At 41.8% G+C, this 10,122-nt stretch overlaps 1 protein-coding gene across 2 annotated transcripts in view; it reads right to left on the bottom strand.

The window, feature by feature from the left end:
* Positions 1-2,734: 2,734 nt before the first annotated feature.
* Positions 2,735-10,122, bottom strand: part of chst6 (carbohydrate sulfotransferase 6) — a 49,713-nt gene continuing 42,325 nt past the window's right edge. Inside the window, exons 1-2 of one of the 2 annotated variants that reach the window (XM_078400799.1) lie at positions 8,082-8,237; positions 2,735-7,412 (exon numbers count right to left, since the gene is read on the bottom strand). In XM_078400799.1, coding sequence (XP_078256925.1) covers positions 6,195-7,382 — 1,188 coding nt within the window. In that variant the 5' untranslated portion in view covers positions 7,383-7,412; positions 8,082-8,237 and the 3' untranslated portion in view covers positions 2,735-6,194. Of the gene's footprint in view, positions 7,413-8,081; positions 8,238-10,122 lie in introns of those variants that run through there. The other variant, XM_078400798.1, reaches the window with a different exon arrangement.

The following is a 10,122-nucleotide window of genomic DNA, read 5'->3' as shown; positions in this document are numbered from 1 at the left end:
AGCTCGACTGAAACTCCTGGCTTTGTTGAGGGAAGACCAGTTTGACTTTCACTTCAAATTATCTCCTCCTTCTGATTCATGTCTTCAATGGGTCCCACAGCACATAGTCCTGCACCTTGGAGCACACCGATCTGCAGCAGTCAGTCATGGACAGATCCTTGCACAGTATGACCAGTGATCCTCAGACTGACCAGAGGGCCTGTTTCACCAAGATAGTGGTCGGGGACTAGCAATACATTTAATCTGAGTCAATATCCTCTGGGTGGGGTCACAGTCAGCAGGGTTTCCTGAAAGTTGGGCTATAAAGGGTCTGTTGTTCTGATGAGCCTTGGGATAGCTTATAATTGGCCATGAATTTAAAACAGGGCTCTTTAAGGCCCAACAGAAATTACAGCAGGTTTTACAGTGAGGGGCTTTTCATAGATTTTACTTTAACATTTTAGCCCTTTAGTGCCTGCTCCATCTGACATTCTCATAATGTCCTAAGGAATAGGAACAGAATTAGGCCGTTCAGCCCATCAAGTCTACTTCACCATTCAATCATGGCTGATCTATCTCTCCCTCCTAACCCCATTCTCCTGCCCATAACCTCTGACACCTGTACTAATCAAGAACTGATAATTCTCACACCCTGGCGTTTAAACTAGTCCTGTGCTTTTATAATGATTTTGCATTTCAGACGTATCTTCCCTAAGACCTCTTGTTGCCTAAATTAAAAGCCCAGCTTTCCTTGTCATTCAAATATCCTCCACCATTTTTAGTGCAGATCTGATGAAGGACCGTAAGACAACGTCATCCAGTAAATTCCAATTAATAAATGAAGCTGTCAACATCTTCCTTTCAAAACTGGTTTTTTGAGGTCTCACCTTGGATCAAAAATGCCACATTTATCTTATTTGGCGTCACCCACTAACATATTCCACTGATTAAGATTGTAATAACTTATTTCCTTATGCCCTTTCTAATTTAGTTCCATATCTTTTAATACTCCTCTGGGTATTCTGCAGTATTGATCTCTTGTGTAAGCTATCCTTTCTTCCACATATGCTCCTCAGCATCTGTTTGCCATTCTACCCATTTTCTTGGTGAGGAAGTAATTCCTCTGAATCCTCATGACTTCCTCGTTGAATGATTCCTACTGCTCTGACAGTTACCCAATCACTGTATAGAAGTTTCTGAAAGTCGGATGCTAGGGATGTATAGCAACTTTCAGGCTTTCTACATGCTTTACTCTAGAGTTACACCGAGAGCAATTAAATAAGCTGGCATGTCACACCCACAGCGGAGACTGATATTACTTCCTGTGCTCATGAATTTCACCGACAGTGCAACTGATAGGAGAATTCAGTACTTGAATAATTCTCAGGCATCTATGAGCACTCTCCAATGTTCAGTACACCGTATTGTCACTGTAACAGCTATAAATCAAATATAAATCTTATCTGTGGTTCGAAGATAGACACAAAATGACGGAGCAACTCAGCGGGACAGGCAGCATCTCTGGATAGAAGGAATGGGTGGCGTTTCGGGTCGAGACTCTTCTTCAGACTGAGTGTCAGGGGAGAGGGAGTTACAGAGATAAGGAAGTGTCAGAGATCAAAAGAGAGGAGGGTCAAGGAAAATGCGGAATAGATCGTTGTTAGTTAGGAGAAGTTGACAACAAGGCGAACAGATACAGTGTAATCAGGGAGACAGACTGGCCGGAGAACTGGAAAGGGGGAGGGATGGAGGGAGAGAGAGAGGGAAAGCAAGGGTTACTTGAAGTTAGACGTCAATATTCATACCACTGGGGTGCAAGATCTGTTCAACAGGTTCATGGCTTACAGGACATAGCCAACAGGTTTGGAACTGCATTCTTTGGCACAGCAGAAATCTTTTGGTTTTAATTGCAGTGTGACATCGTTGTTAAGCTTTGAGTCATGCTCACCTGTATTCTTCATCTTGCATGAAGGGGTGACTATCAAGTCAGAATGTTTTGTGACATTAATACGGCATGTTATCAGTCCAATGCAATTGCAAGTCATGAAACTTGGCATTAAGCCATCACAGATGTTAAAGGAACTGTTGGAACGAGTCTGGAACTGGTTATAAATGACTGAGGCCTACGTCCACTGGCTCTTCGGCACAGAGCTGCTGGTTAAAGGAACAGGCAAAGAAAGAGCTGCTGCAGACACAGAATCTTTCACAAATGGCAGCATCTCTCCATTATCACCAAGAGCTGTTGTAGGAAATCAGGACGGTTATTAGATAAAATAAGATTTGTAAGTTCATGAACTAGTTGCACTATTCCACAAAAATGCTTTTTCTAATTGTTACATGGTTCACTATTGTGATCGAATATAGTTGAAATGGAAGAGCTTTCATAAATACCCAAATAAGTTCCTCTGCAGCTGTCAAAGAAAAACAACACACCATGACTGCTGAATCCATGTATCCTAGATGATTACACCAGTACTAACAAAGACCCCCCATGTGCTGATCAGAATATGTTGTGTAGGTAGACGATCTTAAGTAAATAGTTGTAAAGGAGAAAATAGATTCCTTGGTAGACACAAAATGCTGGAGTAACTCAGCGGGTCAGGCAGCATCTCGGGAGAGAAGGAATGGGTGATGTTTCGGGTCAAGACCCTTCTTCATACTGAAGGGTCTTGACCCGAAACGTCACCCATTCCTTCTCTCCCGAGATGCTGCCTGACCCCGCTGAGTTACTCCAACATTTTGTGTCTACCTTCGATTTAAACCAGCATCTGCAGTTATTTTTCCTAGATAGATTCCTTGTAATAGAAGTGGCAGCCTTCCATCCCAAGCGTGATGGATTGAGCCTTGGTGTTGAATATTAGCAGATGTAATGCAAGAGCACCACTCTCTGGCAAGGTAATCTCTGCTGCAGTTGCTGCAAATAAAGGGGCAGTTTCAAAGTCTACCATCTTTTACCTAGCTTACAGTTGTCTTAACCTGCACAGTTCATTATTCAGTCCTTGCAATGTGACCAAGATTTGCCTGGTATATGTGGCCAATCCACCATTGGCTTAGTAACGCTGCATGGTAATAGAAACACCAAGCTGCAAGTTACATCTCTGGAGAGAAAAACAGGGTTACTGTTTCAGATCATCAGAAGACCATTGATCTGTGATGTTGATCCTGTTTCTGTTTATTTCTGTTTCCAGCGTGCTGTTTTTATTTCAGAATTACAGCATCTCTAGTTTGTTACTTTTCAGGAAGCATTATTATTATTATTTTTTCTTTATCGCTCATCTGCCAACTCATCTGCCAGCTTAAATTGAAAAGTGCGTCAGTGCTTGCACACAAAAGCTAGTCACAATTGGGAGCCAAACACTCTTCCACCACCGCCTGGGATAATTCACTTCATAGCTGGTCTATTAGGTTTGAGGATAACTGGTTTCATTCCAGTTCAGCGGGTTCCAGAGAGGATGATGAATTTGCAAACTCTGCCACAGGCAAGCAGGAGGAACTCCCCTGAGTCGATACCAAGGTTTACATTCTCATGAAAGCTATGCCCCTGTACTGTGAAATTGTGCATTGAGTTTCTCCTGGTCAAATTACTGGGTACCAGCTGCTTCTATGTGGCTCTATTTTCAGTTGACACCTGACCTTTTCTGCTTTTTGATGGTCTAGTATGGAATCAAAGCTAGAGAACATTAAATAACAGGGACTCTAACCATTGTTCTCCAATCCTCCAGGGCTACACGCATAGTTCTGTAGAAGAGGAAAGCTGCAAATATACCACGGTGGTTTTTTAAAAAGCTGACCAGCTTATTCATAAGCCAGTTCCTAACATCAGAGATGGAAAATATCTTTGAACAAATTCTGCATGGTGTTAATAATAAATTAGTAAGAAAGAAAAAAATCAAGGATAATCAGAATGGATCAGTTCAGGTAAAATCATATTTGACTAACTTGATTTGAGGATGTAATGAGCACCAATGAAGATAGCTCATTTGATGCAATCTACATGGATTTTAGCAAAGCCATCTGACAAATTCCCAACAATAGACCGAAGATATCACAAAATGCTGGAGTAACTCCAGCATCTCTGGAGGGAAGGAATGGATGATGTTTTGGGTCGAGACCCTTCTTCAGACTGGTGTGATCCAATAACACACTGATCACTAAAGTAAAAGCCCAATAAATCCAAACAAAATGTCATTGGGTCAAAATGGCTCAGAGGCTGGAGGCAAAGGGCAATGACAAACAGTACTTTCAGCACCAGGTTGGAATTAACAAAGAACAACTATTTAATCTGATTCAATGATGATTCTTTCATTTTGTAGTATACTTCAATTAATTTGATTTAAATGTAGGTAAGTAATATAAACATTTGCATTCGATGCAAAAACTGGCTTGTGGTGAGAAGGAAAGATATAGACTATGGAAAGATAAAGTGGGCAGAAATGTTGCAAATGAAATTCAAAGCATGGATGAGTAAAGGCACGCCTATGTGGAGGCAAACAAGACCTAAAAGGAATGGTATGACCCTCGGATTAGTAGGACTTAAGAGTGTAGGAAGGAACTGCAGATGCTGGTTTAAACCGAAGATAGTCTGAAGAAGGGTCTCGACCTGCAATGTCACCCATTCCTTCTCTCCAGAGATGCTGCCTGGTCCCGCTGAGTTACTCCAGCCTTTGTGTCTATCTTCAGGTCTTGTATGTCCACAGATACTTGAAAATTTCAGGGCAACATGGTTAGAGTGGCAGGCATGTGTTGCTTTTTGATAGTTTAGGCAACAATTGAAAGACAAAGGAGATCAAACTAGAACTTATAATACAGGCTAAAGTCAAAATACCGCTCACAATTCTGACCACTACATTCCATGAACGATGTGAAGACACAGAAAACACAGTTAAAAATCATGACGACATTTGTCAGCACTGGAGATGTTCACTTATTAAAAAAGGTCGGCTATATTGTCATTATTATCTTTAGGAGAGGAGGTTCGGGGCAGGTTAGATCAAGGTATTTATCAAGAAGCCGAGAGGGAATGAACAATGAGGATCTATTTTGCTTAGCAGATTTCAATCAAATATCAATCTCAAATTTAAAACACACCTGGCCATCTAGTATGCCATAATCCTGAAGCCTCTTGACCAAAGAGCTGAAAAGTGAAATTATTCAATCGAGCTATTTCTTTGTTGCTTTGACATCATTGGGCTGAATGATTTCTCCTGGACTATATATTCATTCATATGGTTCAATGAACATTTTTTAAAGGACTCTGTAGATTTGTGGCAATGGTGCAACCTGTGTGAGGAGGAATATCCACTGCAAGTAGCAATCAAAAATATAAAGGGCAAGACTGCGTTATAAGATTCCTTCTTAATATGAAGTAAAGCATGATATTGGTTCATGGAAAGGGAACTTTACTTCATCCAAAGCCAAGCTGTTCTGTCGCCGTGTGTCCTACTGGTTCCCAGGATCCCCAAAGTGGAAACATTTCTTAATGTCTGGAATGTGGTGTTTTACCCCTATTAGGAAACAAAACATTCATAAACATAACATGGCTATAAACATAAGGATTTTGTTGAACCTGTGCAAGCAGATTGCTTCTGACAATTTGGCAAACATTTTATTTTCAAAATAAAAGTGTTTATAAACGTAAACTTTAAATTAACGCTGTAATTAAAAGGAGTTATTCCGCCTGGACATGAGCAATGCATTTCTTAAAGTTTGAAGCCTATTTATTTTAAGCACATAATATCCCAGCATACATGCCAGTGATTTCCGTAAATGCAGTCCAGTCAGTAATTCAATTACATAACACCAGAAGTACCTAGATAGCACAAAAAAAACTTTTTGTTTGCTTCACATCAAAGTGGAAAGTCAGATTTAGAAAAGAGACAAATTATCTTCATTAGTCTAAAGAAATTATATTAACCAGACTTTAACAGATATAGTGCATTATCTTCCCAATATGAAATATCCCATTGAATAATTAGCATCTTCCACTTGTTTATCTTGCAGCTAGAGCTGTATCTGTTGACCATGTCAAATGATCACAGAAGTTAAATACCGAAACATCTGCCCTCCCTTCAAAACCAGTTACAACTTTGCAATTTAATTGTTCAAAAGTGTTCATGTAAGGAGTTAAAAATTGGTCTGGACTTCATGCAAGTTTCAAAAGTTGGAGAAAATCTGAAATAACTGATAAAAACAAAAATAAAAAATAGATTGCATTCCTACGTGGCATTCTCATCAGAACTCAACCAACTAAACTTGTAATTCTTTTGCGGGTGGATGAGGTCTCGAGATAAAAGTTTCTGTTCGAATTCAGATTGAACCAGTTCATATCCAAGCATTTGCATGGCCGTTCCGCAGATCTTTTGTATTTTTAAAATGTTTTCAAATGGCATCTCAGTTCTCCATGCCTCTGATATGCTTTTAGCATTTCTCGACGTTATTTTGAAAGCTGATCCAGTTCCTTGTCCATGTGTGATATTATAGATCCAAGATTCAAGTTTTGGAGTCAAACTTAAACCAGTGAATTTATACATTGCTGATAACTCCTTGAGTGGTTCTCTCACTACATCTTCGTAACGTACCATCATATAGCGTTGTTTCAGGATGTCGGGAGCTTGCTCAGTGGCAAGCTCATGAATCAACAAGTGACTTTTGCAAACCTCTTTCATGACTTCAAAGTTTGAAGCTTCCTCTTTATCCTTTCCTAATTTTTTATTTCCAACGCCTAAAATAACACCATTGTCCCGTAACAGTGCATCAAGGGACTTAATCCGCGATTTAAGGACAGCTCTGGGGTCTCTGACAAGATGGATAATTTTGAGGTTCAGAGAGGGGTCAGTGAAGAGAGGAAGCAGTGACTTTAACTCGAAGAATCTCACTTCTTTGATCACAACATGACTGTAGCTTTTGCAGGTTTCTTCCATTTTAAAAAATTTGGTCTTGTTACAGTGTTTCTTGCACTTTAAGTCGTTGGTGAGGTCCGTTCTCTGATAATGGTTACACATTGGTGGTGAGCAGAGGGCTCGGCTGACTTCCCATTGGAATAGGTGAGACACAAGTCTGTTTTCAGACATGTATGCATCAAAAACTGACATGTCGCACAAGAACGTAGATCGCACCAGATCCCTAACCGCCATCTTCAAAACCTTTGCTCTATTTGGATGCATTTGTACCCACACATGCCAGGCAGGTTCCATTAAATAAAAAACATCAGGGTGTTGACTAAACACTTGTCCTACGAAGGATGAACCCGATCTCCAGGAAGAAAGAATGAGGATGTGAACTTTGCTATCCTGTTCTTTGGATGGATTGGTAACAACAATTGGTCTGGAGTACAAGAAGAACAAAGCCAGTGCCTGAATAGCCACAAATGCAACAATGCTGGTCGTTATAAAGTTCAGCCTCATTGTAGCAATGGCTGCGAATTCAGTATCAATCTGTAAAGTAAAACAGATAGAGTTGTTACAAACTGTCTCAAAATCACTCAGCCATTAATCAAAGATTTGCAGTTGAAAATATTTAAATTGCAAGGGAATTGCAAAGGAAAGAACCACATTGAGACTCCTTTGCCCTCAGTTTGTAGTTTGGTTTAGTTTAGAGATACAGCGCTGAACCTTCGACCCACCGAGTCCACACTGACCAGTGATCCCCGCACACCAACACTATCCTACACACACTCGGGACAATTTACATTTACACCAAGCCAACTAACCTACAAACCTGTACGTCTTTGGAGTGTGGGAGGAAACCGAAGATCTCAGAGAAAACTCACGCGGGTCACAGGGAGAACATACAAACTCCGTACAGGCAGCACCCGTAGTCAGTATCGAACTTGGGTGACTGGCGCTGCAAGGCAGTAGCTCTACCGCTGCGCCACCATGCCACACTGGTAAAGTATTCTTTTCATTAATGCTGTTGGAATTGCCCTTTTGGCAATCATGCATTGTAGAAAATAAAAGAACAAATATTTCTGTCCATTCATTTTATGGAATGAACACCTATAATTTGAGACTGTTCGGAGGAATGCTGTTTGCATTCCACGTTCAGTGGAAAACAACATAACATACAAGGTGTCATGTTGACAAATATATGGCCTAGATCCTTACTGGGTCAAATTTTCTAGAGGATGGTCACAGCATGTTCCGTTTTGCTCTTTCCACAGCTAACATCCAGAATGACAACGTGGCACAGTCTTAAGCAGGAAATAGCAAATGTCTCAATCAAGGAGCAGGTAGGATTTCTGCTGAAAGCAAAAAAATTGTAGATGCCGGAACTCTGAAACAAAAAGAGAAAATGACAAAAACACTCAGCAGAATCTGGACAGAGTAACTGTTTCAGGTCATTGACCCTTCCATTCACAATACAATAAAACGCTGTTAATCAGGCATGCTGGGCTTTTGCTGGTACCAGGCAAACAGAATTTCCAGACTACTAGATGCAAAGCAAAATGAAAACAAACTCCTGGTGGTGCTCGACAGTTCAGGTGCAACTGTGGATCCAAAGGATGATCGACATTTTGGGCCGTGACCCTGCACCAGGACTGAGAGTGTAAAGGGGAGATAACGAGTGTAAAGGGGTGCGAGGGGAGAGGAGAGGCAGGGGCTAGCAAGCAATAGGGACATCATAGTGGAGAGGGGCTGAGGAGCAACGGAGGGCAGGGGGAAGCGTGGAGATAATGATAGAGGCTGGGATATGATGAGTGGAGACAAAGAAAGGCCGCAGGTTGTGGAATCCAATATGAAATGAAGGTGAGAAGGGATGGATGATGAGTAAATGGAAACAGTGGGGGAGTGGAATGGATAAAGGAACCAGCGGCTAGTCTGAGTGAATAACAGGCAGATGGAATCAGGTGGGAAGAGGAAAGAAACTGGGCAAGAGTGGGCTGGAAGGGGATGATGGAAAGGACGGAGTGTCGAGAAGACCCGAGTGGATCAGAAGAAGAGAGAAAGGAGCAGAGAGAGTGCAGATTACTTGACAGTGGAGAATTCAATGTTCATGACATTGGGTTGTAGACAGCCCAGGCAAACTATGAGGTGTTGTTTCTCTTGTTTGGATGTAACACCCCTGGCAATGGAGTTTAAATGATTTGCAACCGACAATACAAGATGGTCATTGCAGACAAAGGTCAGGTGCTGGGCAAAGCAGTGGACAAGGTGCACTTGGTCTCGCTGATGGAGAGGAGGCCATATCAAGCACACCAATCGCCAGAGATGAGGTCGGAGGAGAAGGACCATGTGAATCTCTATCTCATTTGGAAGAGCTCTTTAGGTCCCTGGATGGTGGTGAGGGAGGGAGTGATGGGGCAGGTATTACACCTCCTAAAGTTGCAGAGGAAAGTGCCTGGGGACAGGGGATGATGGGTGGTGCAGTAGGAACGAACCAGGAGGTCACGGATAGTGTTAAGCTGAACGCAGTAAGGGGAGGGGAAGATGTGACTGGCGGTAGAATCTGGGGTGCAGTTGGCAGAAATGATGAAGAATAACATGATGCAGCCAATGGCTGGTGGGGTGAAGGATAAGGACCAAGGCAACTCCAGCAACAAACACCCTTTTGGAGAAACTCAATGAGCAGGGTTGTGACCCTTTGTCTGGTAAACAAAAACGATTACAATGCTTTCATCCATTTCTTGATATTAACTGGAGTGAATTAATTTAGCTTGATACTGTGTGGGACAGGACCTGGTGAAAGTAGACTGGGAGCAGCTGCTGGTGGGAAAAACATTTAAGAAGTGGAGGGGTATTTAGAAGTGAGATGGTAAGAGCTTAGAGTCACTGAACTGAGTCTTTTCAGGGCAGGAAATAAATTACAGGGCAAAACGACATAAAATGGCCTTGACAAGCAGGAATGAGAATTCCAAAATCTTTCGTAAGCATATTAAAAACAGAGGATATCTACGAAAAGAATTGGTCCACTCAGGAATTAAAAGGGAAATCCATTGGTGGGGGCAGAGGATGGATATCAGTGGAACTCTAAGTGAGTACTTTTCATCAGTATTCACCAGGGAGAAGGATGGACAACAGGGAGTTCGGGGAGGGATAAGATACATAGATACATAGACAATAGGTGCAGGTACAGGCCATTCGGCCCTTCAACCCAGCACCGCCGTTCAATGTGATCATGGCTGATCATCCACAATCAGTACCCCGT

Source organism: Rhinoraja longicauda, chromosome 6 (assembly GCF_053455715.1).
Source record: "Rhinoraja longicauda isolate Sanriku21f chromosome 6, sRhiLon1.1, whole genome shotgun sequence".
NCBI lineage: Eukaryota > Metazoa > Chordata > Chondrichthyes > Rajiformes > Arhynchobatidae > Rhinoraja > Rhinoraja longicauda.
This window is presented reverse-complemented; position numbering and strand designations above follow the sequence as displayed.